The 15,967-nt window shown below is 46.6% G+C and overlaps 1 protein-coding gene across 1 annotated transcript in view; it reads right to left on the bottom strand.

Moving 5' to 3' along the window:
• FBXO9 (F-box protein 9) overlaps window positions 1–15,967 on the bottom strand; it is a 53,763-nt gene that overhangs the window by 25,871 nt on the left and 11,925 nt on the right. Inside the window, exons 3-4 of the mRNA XM_056565730.1 lie at window positions 8,450–8,605; window positions 7,948–8,005 (exon numbers count right to left, since the gene is read on the bottom strand). Of these exons, the coding sequence (XP_056421705.1) occupies window positions 7,948–8,005; window positions 8,450–8,605 (214 nt within the window). The remainder of the gene's footprint in view (window positions 1–7,947; window positions 8,006–8,449; window positions 8,606–15,967) is intronic.

The raw sequence follows: 15,967 nt of genomic DNA, 5'->3' as shown, positions 1-15,967 counted from the left end.
AGGATTGTATTTCCTCCCAATTCTCAGTAGTCATAGAAGGAATATGAAGCCTCCAGTGCCTTTCAGAAGGGAGAGAAGTTAGCAAAATTCTGGCCTGGATGAGGTGGGTGTATAAGATGGATACCAGGCCCCTGAGAGCGAAGTACCCCAATCAGTGGGTAGGTGGAGATTGGAGAGCCGCTACCTGGGAATTGAGCATTTACAGCATGACTTAACTGGAGAAACTAATAAAACACTTCCCTGGGGACCCCAAATTTAGCTTGAAGCTGTAGAAAGGAGCACATGACATTATCAATAAAGTAACCCCATATCCTCTCCAAAAGTCAGAATCCGGAGAACCCATGAGATGGGAGAGATGGGGATTATGCCAAAGAGGTAGGTCAGAAGGGACATCAGAATATGAGTGAGTAAGCTTGGTGGCCGTCCACACCTAGACAGCTAGTTTATGTAGGGGGAGCAAATCTCCCGCCGTGGGAGCATCTAACAAGGGACGAAGAGAAGGGAGCCATACATATCTAGCCAGCGTGCACTCTGCAGTCGGCATGGGATCAGGGAGCACCCAGTGTCTCAAGTACCTGAGTTGGCCTGCTAAGTAAGAAAGATGGACATCCGGCAGAGCCACCCCTGCCACCAATTAAGGGCGTTGAAGAGTGGACAATTTAACCTTATGTGTCTTTGTGGACCACATATAAAAGGAAGTAAATAGAGAATGCAAGTTATTAAAAAAGGATTTAGGGACAGGTACAGCTGAGTGCTCCAAAATATATAAGCATTTTGGGAGAATAATCAGTTTATTAAGATTAATGCGTCCCGCCACCACCAGGGGAAGAGAGCTCCACAATCTGAACTTATCCTGTATGTAGGGCAATAAGGGCACAACATTAGTGGCGAGATCACACGAGGAGTCCCTATTAATATGAATACCCAGGCAGGGGGTGTGGAAATTTGAAAAAAAAAAAAAAACTTGTCCAAGGGACTAAAACGGAGCAGAATCTATTTGTCCCTCACAACAATCCACTTGTCCTGGTACAAAATACCGTAATTTTAATCCAAATAGTATGTAAATAAGATATTTTATTAATAAAAACTTGATAGGCAGACCAGTGTGTCATCCCATTAGGTGGATAGGTTCCCTGATAAGTAAGTCCACCCCATTAAAGGAATACTTCAGTGCAAAATAACTTACCCTGACCATTGGGAAACCCCTCCCCCATCGATCACTTGTAAGGGGCCCCGGCAGGAATGGGGACTTGTCGGCATAATGCATGCGGCCAACGCGCCCTCCCCCACCCCCCATGTATCCCATAGATACATGGAGGGAGCATTTCAGCAGCCATGTGATGCAGGGACAGAACATTCCCTTCATGCCATCTGCCTGGGCCTCATACAAGAGATGGGGGGGGGGGGGGGGGGGGTTGTCCCAGCGGTCAGACCCTCACGATCTATCACTTATGGGGATAAGTTATTTTGCACTACAATAAGTAGGTAGTCCCCCTTTAGGTAGGTATGTCCCTTTATCAGGTAGGGCCCCCAGCGCCATTATGTTACACCCCCCCCCCCCCCGATGCCCCCTGCACCATTATATCCCCCCCCCCGATGCCCCGTGTGATTATATCCCCCCCCGATGCCCCTTGTCATTATATTACCCCCCTCTGATGCCCCGTGTCATTATATTCCCCCCTCCTGATGCCCCGTGTCATTATATTCCCCCCTCCTGATGCCCCGTGTCATTATATTCCCCCCTCCTGATGCCCCGTGTCATTATATTCCCCCCTCCTGATGCCCCGTGTCATTATATTCCCTCCTCCTGATGCCCCGTGTCATTATATTCCCCCCTCCTGATGCCCCCTGGGTCATTATATTCCCCCCCCCCTCTGATGACCCGTGTCATTATATTACCCCCCCCCTGATCCCCCTTTGTCATTATATCCCCCCCTGATGACCCGAGTCATTATATTCCCCTCCCTGATGCCCCCTGTGTCATTATATCCCCCCCTCTGATGCCCCCTGTGTCATTATATCCCCCCCTCTGATGACCCCTGTGTCATTATATTCCCCTCCCTGATGCCCCTGTGTCATTATATCCCCCCCTCCCTTCTGATGCCCCTCGTGTCATTATATTTCAGCCCAACCCCCCTCTCCTCTCCCACATTATTTACCAAACCTACCCTCCTCTCTGATTCCCTGCTACCTGTCCTCCGGCCCCATGTACGCTCCGGCAGGCTCAGGGGCTTGGCGGTCACTGATGTTGCTGCACCAAATCCTCGGCGCGGACGGAGGGGAGCGCGATGAGTGCCGTCATCGCACGCGCCTACACCGGGATGCTGTCGTCCTGCGCGGATCTCTATAGGCTGCAGCATACAGCTGCAGTCTATAGGAGTTTAGTTATATGTGAATTCTTTAGGTATTTAGCCCTGCTTGCCAGAAGCAGGGCTAAATGCCTGAAGAATTCACCTGCCCGACACCGGGAACTGATTGTCCCAGGCGTCGGGCGATTCAATTCCCACATCCCTGCCAGGTATTTAAATGTAGAGACCACAGGCAGACCGCACAGTACCGAAGCCCGAGGGGAATCCAGAAGGGGCATAAAAGCAGACTTGGACCAATTAATACATAGGCCTGAAAAAAGCAACTAAACCGATCAAGCAATTGTATAGAGTAAGGGAGCATCACCTCAGGGCTAGACATAAATAAGACCATGTCATCAGTGTAAAGACAAATACAGTCCTCCCCATCTCCCAGGGACATACCCGTGTAGAATGTATCTTTTCTGATGAGCAGCGCCCGGGGCTCCACTGCCACCGCAAAAAGAAGCGGAGACAGTGGGCACCTCTGCAGTGTGGCCCGTCCCAGGGCGAAGGACTGCAAACAAATACCAATAACAAGAACCTGAGCCCGAGGCTCCTTAAATAGAATAGATACCCAGCGTCTAAAATTAGTCCCGAATCCAAACCTAGCAAGAACCTCAGAGAGGTACCCCCATTCGACCGAGTCAAAAGCCTTGGCTGCATCAAGTGCCGCAAAGGCCCAGTCTCCATGGTAAGCCACCCCCATCTGGATAGCCACCTGCACTCTTCTAATGTTATCTGAAGTGGATCTGCCGTGCATAAAGCCTGATTGATCTGGGTGTATAATGGATAGGATCACTCTATTCAGGTGATTGGCATGAACTTTAGCTATAAGTTTATAATCTAGGTTCAATAATGAGATTGGGCGATAAGAGCCACAGTCAGTAGGATCCTTTATGGTTTCAAAAGGACTACAACAGTAGCATCGTACAAGGAAGGAGGAAAAGCCCCCTCCCTAAATGCCACCGTATACATATCCAGAAGCACGGGAAGGAGTATTTCAGATTACCGCAGATAAACCGCCAGAGGAATACCATCAGGTCCAGGAGATTTACCTTTGGCCATATCAGAAATAGCATATTGTAGCTCAAGCAAAGTAAGAGGGGAGTCAAGCAGTTCACACTGTTCAACTGAAAGAGTAGCAAAAACTATGGCATCCAGGTAGGTATGCAACTGAGTTGGACTATAATTCACCCTAGACGTATATAGATCAGCATAAAAGGAGGAGAACCAACCAGCAATATCGGAGCAGTCTATCAAAATAGAGCTGTCCAAGGCCGAATCTTGAGAATAGGCGGTGCAGCAGAATGCTGCCGCACCAAGTGAGCTAACAATTTACTAGACTGGTATCCACGTTCAAAGTAAAATTGTTTCATGAAAAACAATTTCCTATTCATTTTCTCGTTTAAATGCATCATATAAAGGCGGCCCATAGAAAGCCACGCATGTTTATTTGTCTCTGAAGGATCTAGAATGCACAGCTCCTCCAACTCTGTACACTTGCCGGCCAGCTTTACCTCCCACCTAGAAGTGTCCCTTTTAATAAAGGAGATTGTAGAACGGAGGCACTGACGTAAGTATGCCTTCAGAGTCTCCCTCTCAGTACTGTCAGTTGGTCCAGTATCCTGTCAGTTTCAACAATAAGGTCTAACCAGACGGGGTGGGTCTTCCACTGCCTAAGGCCTACAAAAGGTGGACACTAGAACAGTCACATCATATGGCTCTAGGCTCATAAGTGACATGTTCCACCTGGGAGTAACATAAAGCATTACAGAAAGCTAGGTCAATGCGCAAGAGGACATTCCTATCAATAGTAAAACAGGAATAGACATGATCCAGAGCAGTGAAGTCAGAAAGAGTCAAGCCACCCCACCTGCTTCAAGAGTGAGGAGAGCGGCGTTAACTGAGGCCCCGAGGCCAAAACCGAGGACTGGGCTCTAGGATTATGTCTATCTAGCAGCGGGTCAGGAACCAGGTTAAAGTCTCCCATACATATTGTGTAAGCAGTAGGGTATCCAGCAGCAAATTTAATCGCTTGGTGCACAATTCTGATGTCTAAGGGAGGGATATACATAAAAAGAAATACATAAAGGAGCATTGTTAACATAGGCATGTATAAAGATATATCGACCATGGGGGTCCTTATGGACAACCCTGGGTCCCCACCTAACAGATCTGTGAACTAGGACCGTCACCCCTCGGGAGAAGGAGGTGTGGAAGGTATGTTGTGACCATTGAACCCAGGGGCGAGACAGCAGGTGGACCCTATGGGGGTTAAGTCTACATATCTGTGAAAAAACTAGCAACTTTTTCCTGGGTGACCTCAGGCCCCACACATTCCATGAAAGTACCTTTAAAGACGCCATACCTCAATACCATCAGATACAAACAATATGGAAACAGCGGCAGCACAAAAATGAGTGAACACTAGCAACAAAAATAAGAAGACAGTTACATATGAGTTAAGTAGCATAATGAGCTTCCAGGTAACAATAAGGAAGGACAAACTAACAAATAATGAATACACAATGAGGAACAGCATACAGAGATACGGTAGGATCTCTGTGATTATGGCTCCATCTAGTGGGGAGAGCCTGCAATGACATGTAGAAGTACAAGGAGAAGGAGGAGGAAAGGGGAATACGGAGGAAATAAAGAGAAAGGAGATCCAGGGGAGACTAACTCGAAGAGGGAGGCCGGAAAGCAGTGGAGTCAGGGGAAGGAATGAAGGAGAATCAGGGAGAAGAATTAGCAGAGAGCAAAAATCAAGGAGCAAAGGTAACAAAGTGAGAGAGTCCAAGTAACTGGGCACATAAGACATCCGCAACATGAATAGAGACTCAGGCCGGAGGGCCAGGAAAGGCACCGGTGCCCTCGGCAATGTCTCAGCAGGTGAAGTAATCCAAGGATAAAGAGGAAGGCACATAGCATCCAGGGCCTGCATGCATATCAGAGTCCGCGGGCACAGACAAAAAGTTCAACAGATGAGGAGAGCAGGGAGCTTCAGTATACACCAGGGAGTCCCATAACAGCTGCCAAATCCAGAATCAATTGACACGGCGCTGGCGTTTGAGCCAGTCATCTACTTCCTGAGGGGTAGAAAGGAACATGGCTCTGTCCCCATCCACTCCCCTCAGTCTGGCAGGGTAAGCCATAGAGTAGGCAATCCCTTTATTGTGAAGGAGGCCTTTGACTGCAGCAAATGTGTCCCTGTGGTGTTGTAAATCAGAGGAGAAATCCGGAAATATGGACACCCGGGTATTATCATGGCGTATCTCAGGTAGTCTCAGTGCAACGCCAAGGACCAAGTCTACAGTTCAGAAGTCTGGCTAGCAGCGGTTGCGGTAGGGCGCCTTCGCTGGGACGCAGTGCGCCCTCTCCACTGCAAAGGCGGGAGAAAAGTCCACATCAGGGAACAAATCCTTTAGCCAACTCTCCACAAACGCGCCTGGGTTTTGCCCCTCTACGCGCTCAGGCATGCCGATGATTCTGAGGTTATTTCGGGGCAGCCTATTCCCTAGATCATCATTCTTTTGTTTTTGCCTGCTCCACTTGGGTGCAAAGGGCAGCAATAGAATCAGGGACGGGACCCAGTGTCCTCGAGTACGGAGACACGCTGCTCAATCTCTGGTCACCCGGTCCCTGAGGTTGCGCATGTCCTGCCGCAGGAGTCCCACGTCCACCCGCACCTCCTTCATCTTGCCCGTGAGGGACAAGCTGCTGGTCTGTATAGTGGTAAGTTGCATTTCCCTATCCTCCCGGAGAGTCAGCTCAGGGGTGTCCGCATCAGACTCCGAGGCCTCCGTCAGCTCAAACTGAGGCCCAAGTGCAGAGTAGGATGGTTGGGCCGCAGCTGCAGGACCGGCGCCATCTTGCGGCTTGGATCTTGCCAAGGGGAATCTCCTTGGCTTTAGAACGGGTCACTGGAGTCTGAGAAGCCAGGATGAGTAATCAGGATAAGGAATCAGCAGGCTCTAAACGGGAGCACTCACTAAGTGCGAACGCTCATACCAAGCGCCAGGCCACGCCTCCATACACAACCATTTTTAGTGGAAGCAGGTTATGCATCATTGCAGATTAAGATTTTGCTACAGATTTATCTTAAAACATACCTGTCAAATCCCACAAAAAGGAAAATATAATATGCAACTTAGTACCTAATTCTCACCTATATTTATTATAAAAAAATACCTCTTTTCATTAGCTCACAGTGTTAGAAATCAGGGAAAGAAGGAGGTCTGTCCAACCCCTGTGGTGGTGGGAGGTGACTGGTGTGTCTGCTTATGCAGCCTTCTCCATGAGTTATCGTTTGTCCATGACTCATGGAAAAGCCTGATGCTGCAAGACTGGTATGGGGACCCCTAGTGGTGAGAATTTCAGGGGCTGTTTTCTTAAACAACCATATTACAAAAGGTCTTTAACTGTCATCAGTAACAACATATAAAACATTTTTGGGTTCTGACAGTGCCCATTTAAGAAAAAATAGTCTCCATAAACAGTTCACCTCACAAACAACAATAATCTACCAACTATTACTGGAGAAAAATTTTATGATGTACCAGTCAATGAGTTACTGACATTTAAAAAAAATTAAAAAAAATAAAACAACAGATCATCTGTGATCGCTAGTTATAAGCTGGAGAAGCATGCAGCATTGCGCTCAACTCCCTGGCCAGCCAGCAGAGATTCAACCTTTTTTTCAGTACAATTCTGCGTAGACTTAAAAGGGGAGATTTATCAAAACCTGTCCAGAGGAATAGTTGCTGAGTTGCCCATAGCAACCAATCAGACTGCTTCTTTCATTTTGCAGAGGCCTTGTCAAAAATGAAAAAAGGAATCTGATTGGTTGCTATGGGCAACTCAGCAACTTTTCTTCTGGACAGGTTTTGATAAATCTCCCCCATAGGGTATGTTCACACAGCGGAATTCCGCACGGACATTTCACTGCACCAGAGTCCCATTGAATTAGAATGGGATTCTACTGCACTGTTCACACGGAAATCCCGATTCCAGCATCTGCAAAAACAATAGACATGTCTATTCGTTTTTAAGATTTTGCTTGGCAATGCATTGCAGTCTATGAGACTGTACATTTCTGAGCAATCCTAGCGCCCGCTGGATTCTTCAAAACTGCGGAATGCTTGCACGTGTTTTCCATGAGAACATTCCGCACAAATTAGGAGTGTGAACATGGCCCTATAGAGAAAAGGTTGTATTTGACTGACAGCCAGGGAGTACGCCACGCGCTTCCCTAGCTTATAACAAAAAATTACAGAAGGTCTCAGGAGTGAGACCCAATGTGATCAAAACCTGACAACTTTTTGGCAACATGTCAAAAGTTTTTTATAATGACAGTAACCATTTAAAGGCAGTATTTGGTATGTGTAAATAGCAGCTTTGCTTTTTGTCAATCGTTGAGTATTCAAAAAAATATATCCTTTTGACGCAAAACAACCGTCAAAAGGTTGATTTCAGAGGCACAACTGGTAATAAAGTTAAAAAAAATCCATCCAAAGGATTTTTAATTTTCCATCAATATTACTGTAATGAAAAAAACACATTTATGAAGCTATTCTGGGGGAACAAAAATAATAGGTACCTTCATAAAGTGCCCCATTTTGTTCTTGTTCTGCAGCTTTAAGAAAAAGTTCTCTTGCCTGTTTGCAAAAAAGGAAATAACATAAAATGTACTTCTGTATACATAGTGCAGATACATCAATTAGTGAAACAGACACAGCTTAGGATCTTTGCACACTGCATCTTGCACTGTTTATTCAAGCTATTTGTCAGGGAATTCCGCAAGGTATAACTATGATGAATGCCACCACAGTACATAAGTGTATTAAAAAAAAAGTATACCTCATGCAAAATGTTTTCACCTGTACAGCAGGCTATGCTATTATTTACAGCAAACTCCAATGCATACCACCCAAATGAAAGCCAAAATGACACTCTTTTGGCCTTTATGGGGTAATAGGTTCTATGAAAACATTTATAGTGCATGCACAAGGCTACTATGACACTTAAATGCACAGTAAATGGACACCGCTAACATAGTGTGAAAAGAGCCTTAGTATATCCGGCAAGGAAAAATACACTACCTTCTCCTCCATTGCCCATTCTTGCTTTGCTTTGGTATCCTGGGCCTTTCCAACAGACCCTCTCGCTGTTCCTTTGTGAGACTGAACCTCTGCATCAAAACTCCCCCCTGGAGTAAGTTCAGACATCCAGCGAGCTCGGAACATCTGTAGCTCTTCCTATACATAAAGTAAAAACAAGATAAGATGGCAAATTTGCTCACTGGCATGCCAACATGGAAAAAGAAGATTTTTTTTGTACTCACTGTAAAATATCTATCTTTCTCATAGCTTTCACTGGGGGACACAGATACTGTTGGGTATATGCTCTTGCCACTAGGAGGCGCTGACACTAGGAAAAAAAAGTCGGCTCCTCCCTGGCAGGATATACCCACACATCTGCAGTGAGTTAATCAGTTTTGCCACAATGCAGTAGGAGAAGCCAACCAAGATATATGTCCGAAGGACCCTAGTAAGGAATCCTGGAAAAAAAAACAGTAACTAGAAAAGAGTATCCGGACAAGACGTGAAGAAATGGGTGGGTGCTGTGTCCCCTAATGAAAGCTACAAGAAAGATTTTACGGTGAGTACAAAAAAATTCTCCTTTTCTCGGTCACTCTTCATTGGGGGACACAGATACCGTCGAGACGTACATAAGCAGTCCCTAGGGTGGGAAAGAATAACCACCAGAGGAAGGGAGTCAGTCCAGAGACTGAACCCACTTGTCAGTAATGCTCACGGACGAGACCCTGGGCCAAGAGGCAAATGAGGCCCGTAAGCTGAGCGTCCGGAAGATCCCACCGCCCATGGAGACGGACAAAGACACCAAAGGAAGGAACCATCCTTTTGTAGAGACTCTGAACCAAAAGGCAACAGAGAGACAAGAAAGGTCGTCTTGGAGGCCCAACAGAGAGCTAGCCCGGATAGTTTAAAAAAATAAAAAAATGTAAAAAAAAAAGGTAACAACTAGAGAAACCCCATCCAGAGAACCAACTGATTCAAGAGAAAATTAGCATATGCAGGTAGACAGAGGCAGTAACCTCAAGTAGAGGGGTACCCAGACCGCCACCCCAAAAACAAAAGAAAACAAAAAACTGCAGACATAGGTGTTACTCCTGTCTGACGGACATTTGCTAACAGGTGTGCCATAACCACAAAACCATGCCCTGAGCAGACCAACCTAACGCCCTTTGAAAGGGTAGCAAAGATAGCTGCCATTTCTGCTGCTATTGAACCTGCAGGAAACACCCACACCCTGCTGTCACAGAAGCAAGATAAGAAGGGTGCAAGTGGAGCAGGAACCATGCAGACACAGCCTGACATACTGGTATAAGGTCCAACGAACCACAGTCACTTTGGGAGCAAGTGGAGCAGGAACCCTGGATATAAAGCCCGACCTACGGGTTTAAGGTCCAACAAACCACAAAGGAAAATTGGGTGCAAATGGAGCAGGAACCATGCAGACAGTCAAACCTACTGGTATAAGGTCCGACTAACCACAAAGGCACTTTGGGTGCAAATGAAGCAGGAACCATGGAGACATAGTCAGACCTACTGGTATGAGGTCAAACGGACCACACAAAAAAAGTGGGTCACCAGACTTCAGCCACAGGAGCGGCAGGTGACCTGGAGGATCATAAAACCAACCAGACAGAGTCTGGCTAAATGGCATAGGAACCATGGGACACACCGGGTCACTGCAGTCAGACTCACACACTGAAAGTGGGTTTCCAGCCTACAGCCTTGAGAGCAGCCATATGCGATGAGGCACCTGGTAGAGTAGGGAACCCTGCTAACCACCATGTGGCGCAATGTATACAGCCCATTGAAAACCTGGGGTCACTCACATGGAACCCCACCTTAGTGGAGGGTTACCTGAACTTCCGTCATGGAACGGGAATGTATGATAGGTGACCCAATGGAGAAGGAAACCACGCAGACAACAGTCTGGCTGACTGGTACGGGATCCATGAACATACAGGGTCACTCCCTCAACAGAAAGTGGGATACCGGAGTGTGGACGACCTAAAGGGCGACCTGGTGGTGCAGCAGACCTGCAGACCACAGTATGGCTGACTGGCATACAGCCTCTGGTACCTGCAGGGACGCTCTCCCTGATGCCGCACACTGGCAGCAAGGTACGGAAAACCCCAGCCATGCACGCTGCAGCCCTGTGATGGGAGACCCGTCAAGACTGTTCAGACAGCCTGGCTAATCAATAGGGTACAGCTCTAGGTGCTGGCCGATGGCAATAAGGGGACATCAGCACAGATAGGTAATCACCGTGCCCCTTTGACGTATGTGGGAGGGCAGGGAGGCCTATGAGCCCTGGATACTATCCGTGCCATCCTGGGATATCGGGGAGAGGCTGAGGAGCCGTGGTTTGTATCCTCGTAGGGTCCACTGGACATGCCAGTCACTTCTGCTAGATACTAGAAGTGGGGCACCGGAACTCAAGCTGCGGATGCAGCAGCCACGTGATGCAACTGGTGGCAGAGGAACCACGCAGACTACTGTCTGACTCACTGGTAATGGGTTAATTGAATAACCTGGGTCACTCCATCGGTCACCTTGCACTAACAGTGGGGTATCGGAACCCCAGCCGCAAGGCACTGGCATGGCAGGGTGGGGTCCCTCAGCCATCACTAAAGTACCAGCTAGGGCACTCCTCGGCGATTTGCCGCTGGGTGAGGTAGTCACAGAATGTATCCCCAGGACCCCATGTGGGAGGTCCGAGTCCTGATTAAGCCCATATGCCGATAAGTAAGGGGAATGGCTCCTGATGTAATCAAAATTAGTCACCCTGCAGGGTGACGGAAGGCAACATAAAATTAACCCCCCAAACCCCATCAAACAACCCCCTGGGTTGGTCGGAGGGCCGAGAGGAGAGGTGACTGCATGGAGATGCAGGTTTAGAAAATTGCCACTAGATGGAGCTCACTGGTATGCCAAAAACCAAGTGCCGGCAATAATAAAAGTCTGGGCCACAGGGGGGCGCTGAGCCTTCGCTAAACTTCAGAGGTAGGGAGTAAAAAAAAAAAAGAATATATATATCTATTTTATTTTTATTTTTTTTTTTACTTATGGGCGCAAAGCAGCGCAGAAGGAAGCCAGAGGACCGTGCAGAAGTTGATAGTCTGAAGGAAGGGCTTCCAGACAGGACCGGCAAGAGCGTGCAAGGTCTGATGACCCCTGCAGGGTGCGACAATGCCGCACAGTTGCCATGTGGAAGGAGGGCAGAGATAAGCGCCGACTTCTCACATTGAAATGTCCGCTGCTCCGGCGAAGTAGCAGGGGAAAATAAAAGAATGTCCCTGGCTGCAAAAGCAGGGGAGGAGAGTGCACCAACTCCCCCCATACAGAGACAACACCCGCCGGCTTACAGTGTAAGCTGCGGTGAAAAGGACAGCAGGGAGGAGGAAGAAATGTCCCCGTCTGCCGAGCGGGGGAGAAGGGGAAGTGCTAAGCCCCGACTCCCCCAGCTCAGAGATAATGGCCGCCGGCTTAAAGCGTAAGCTGCGGCGGCAAGTGTAGCAGGGAAAAAAAAAAAAAGAATGTCCCCAGCTGTCGAAGCAGGGGAGGAGGGCGGAGCGAAGCCCCGACTCCCCCAGCTCAAAGACAGCGGCCGCCGGCTTACAGTGTAAGCTGCGGTGGCGAAAACAGCAGGGAAAAAGAAAGTAATGTCCCCAGCCGCCGGAGTGGGGAAAGAGGGCAGAGCCAAGCCCTGACTCCCCCAGCTTAGAGACAATGACCGCCAGTTTACCTTGTAAGCGGCGGGTGGAAAGAGAAAAAGTAAATCCCCAGCGCTAGTGCCCGCGCTGTAGGAGTGGGGACTGGGGCCGGAGCCATGCTCAGTTTTCCTGCCCGGCCATCATGGCCGCCAGCAAAGTGTAAGCAAGGGAAAGCAGCGCAGGGTGAATTGCAACAACTCCTGCTGCGGAAGGCTTGCGGGCAGCCCACTGCTGAAGCAGTCAGTTTATGCACAGTTGGAAGGAATGTAGGGAGGGTGGGGAGATGAGGGACGGAATACTCACCTACCGGGAAGATATCCCCTCATACTCACCTGATGCAGTGTTCGGACAGCTTAACGCCACACTGCATCATGCCAGGCTGCCATAGCGGGGTGAGAAGGGGCAAGAGGGGACCCGTACCCGAGATACTACCCTGGTGTTGGCGAGAAGGGTTTAACAGTCCATACTCTATGTCCCATGCCGCTTCATCGCAAGTGGGGGATCAGGCAGCACCATGCTCCTGTTTCCCCTACCTACAGAAAATAAAAAAGAGAAAGTCTAAATTCTAGGAAACTAGAAAAAAAGAAAGAAAAATAAGACCAGGTCTGGAGAGCACCAGACCTGTGTCTTGCCTCCTACTGACAGACACTAGCTAAAACTGATTAAAACACCACCTAGTGGCAAGAGCATATACCCAACAGTATCTGTGTCCCCCAATTAAGAGCGACCGAGAAAAATACAAAGTATTTGTAACAGTCAGTAACAGTACAAAGATGCTTCCTAGAAAAAATAAAAAAACACCTCAAAACATTGTGGAATAAAACTTGTTGCGTATTCTATGTCTTTGGTTCGTAAGTAGTTTTTTGTTTTTGTTTTGCTACTATACCTATGTCCATCCAGCCCCATCCTTATCTCTGATAACACCTACAACACTTCATGGCCAAGCAGTCTTTTTTTCCCCACTTTTCCAGCCTCGCATCACAGCCTCATTGGCACCATATTGGGGGTCCACATAAATTATTCATTTGTTTACTGCATATTGACTCTACCATTGTCTTTAGTATACAGGTCAAGCAGTTTTTGAAATGAAAAAATATATATAATGTGTCATGCAGTAAAAAAAAACTAAAAATTTATACTATGGGTTTTGCCATTATACTAAATATGTTTAAAATAAAAATTTTTTATATATTTTGATATTTTTTTTAGGAAGGAGGGGGCGTTTTCATTTAATGATTTTATGGTTAAAGGGGTACTCCGGTGAAAACCTTTTTTCTTTTAAATCAACTGGTGGCAGAAAGTTAAACATAATTGTAAATTACTTCTATTAAAAAATCTTAATCCTTCCTGTACTTATTAACTGCTGAATACTACAGAGGAAATTCTTTTCTTTTTGGAATGCTCTCTGATGACATCACGAGCACACTCTTTATTTATTGTTGTCCTTAGTGGGATTTGAACCCAAGCCCCAGCAAGGCAGCAGTGCTAACCACTGAGCCACCATGCTGCCCTTAGTATACATCTGCTATGCCTGGTTGCTAAAATGGACAGAGATGTCACCAGAGAGCACTGTGCTCGTGATGTCATCAGTGTTCCAAAAAGAAAGGAATTTCCTCTGTAGCATTCAGCAGCTAAGTAGTACTGGAAGGATTAAGATTTTTTAATAGAAGTAATTTTGAAATATGTTTAACTTTCTGCCACCAGTTGATTTAAAAGAAAAAAGGTTTTCACCGGAGTATCCCTTTAATAAACTTTATTGAATATAACTTTGCTTTTTTATATCGCTTCGTTATTTGTATTATGATTGACCTAATAGGCAGAAACTGATGGCACCACTGGTATCAAGTGGTACAGAGTGCCAAAAAGAGGAGCCCCCTCCCTTTGTCAAACAGTCTGGGTGCTGCGAATGCAATGAAGTGGTCAATAAGTAAAGGTGTTATCCAGGGAAATAAATGTATTGCTGCGTTGAAAAAAGACCGGAATCCATTACTTTCAACCTATATGTCTACTGTGTACCTACAGAGAATCAAAACAGTGTGTGTGGGATTACAACTTGGTTAAACTGCAATACCACACACAAACTGAGAACAAGAATGGCACTGTTTCTGGAAGAAATAAGCTTTTAACTCCTTTAGATGGCTGGGGAAAGGATTATCTCCGATTCTGGTGACTGCGACAAGAGCTTGACGGACAGTCAGAATTGGGCGCCCATGGAGATCTTTTAGGCATGGCTTCTTACATGTGAGGCATTCTGTAGTAACTACACCCACAGATTATGTATGTCATTTGCATTAAAGGGAAACTGACAGCCAGTCTATCCACACTAAACACAATAGACAAAATTATGGGGTCCCGCCTCCATTTTGACGATCAACATAATAGTAATGGCAGGTAATAACTGGTCTATCCTTGGAACCAGCCCAGATCTCGTTTTAATGCAGTTCATCCGCACTATAACCCTGTGTATTGGGTTTAGTACGGGTGAACCAGCTGTTAATTTCCTGTTCATGCAAATTACATACATCATCTGTGGTTGTAGTTGCTGCAAAATGCCTGACATGTAAGGAGTGGTGCCTGTCCGTGGGAGCCCAATTGTGACTGACAGTCAGGCTCCGGTCGCAAATACCTGAATTAAAGGAGTTGTCCAGGATTGCACATACATATCTTATTTCTTCCAGAAACAGTGTGTGGTATTGCAGTATTATTTTGTGTGCCCATCATCACCCAATAACTGAGCCATGAAATCTAGGAAATCAACACTCACAGGCAGGGGTAAATAGGTGTTATATAGCTCTGATTTGTTTGGAACAGTGGGCCGTGCAAATTAAAAATTAAATTTTTCATTTTCACTAGCCACTGTTCAAAAAATCTGTCAGACACCTGTGGGGTGTAAATGCTCACTGTACCCCTTATTACATTACGTGAGGGGTGTAGTTTCCAAAATGGGGACATGTGTGTGTGGGGGGGGGGTCCACTGTTCTGGCACCATGGGACTTTGTAAACACACGTGGCCTTAAATTCTGGATACATTCTCTCTCCAAAAGCCCAATGGCGCTCCTTCTCTTTTGAGCATTGTAGTGCGCCCGCAGAGCACTTTACAGCCACATATAGTGTATTTCCATACTCAGAAGAAATGGGGTTACAAAGTTTGGGGGGCTATTTTCCCTTGTGAAAATGTAGGGTAATGCCAGAATTTTAATGAAAAAAAAATTTGTTTTTCATTTTCACATCCAACTTTAACGAAAATTCGTTAAACACCTGTGGGGTGTTGAGGTTCACTATACCCCTTGTCACGTTCCGTGAGGGGTGTAGTTTCCAAAATGGGGTCCAAGAAAGCCCTGTTGTGCATCCGCAGAGCGTTTTACACCCACATAGTGGGCATTTTCGTACTAAGGAGAAATTGCGTTACAAATTCTGGGTTTTTTTTTTTCCCCTTTTACCTCTTGTGAAAATGAAAAGTATGGGGCAACACCTGCATGTTTGTGAAAAAAATATATATATTTTTTTTTAACAATTACCTTTTCATAAGGGGTAAAAGGAAAAAAAAAGCCCCCAAAATTTGTTAGGCAACTTGTTCTCCCAAGTACGGAAATGCCCCATATGTGGCACTATACTGTTGCCTTGAAATACGACAGGGATCCAAAGTGAGGGATTTGCATAGGGACAGACCCGGATGCAAGAATTACACTTGCCTCTGATACCAAAATTACCCTACAGCAGTGTTTCCCAAAAATGGTGCCTCCAGCTGTTGTAAAACTCCCAGCATGCCTGGACAGTCAGTGGCTGTTCGGCAATACTGGAAGTTGCTGTT

This window comes from Hyla sarda, chromosome 3 (assembly GCF_029499605.1).
Source record: "Hyla sarda isolate aHylSar1 chromosome 3, aHylSar1.hap1, whole genome shotgun sequence".
Lineage (NCBI taxonomy): Eukaryota > Metazoa > Chordata > Amphibia > Anura > Hylidae > Hyla > Hyla sarda.
The sequence above is the reverse complement of the archived record's forward strand: the minus strand, read 5'-3'. Positions and strand labels throughout refer to the sequence as shown.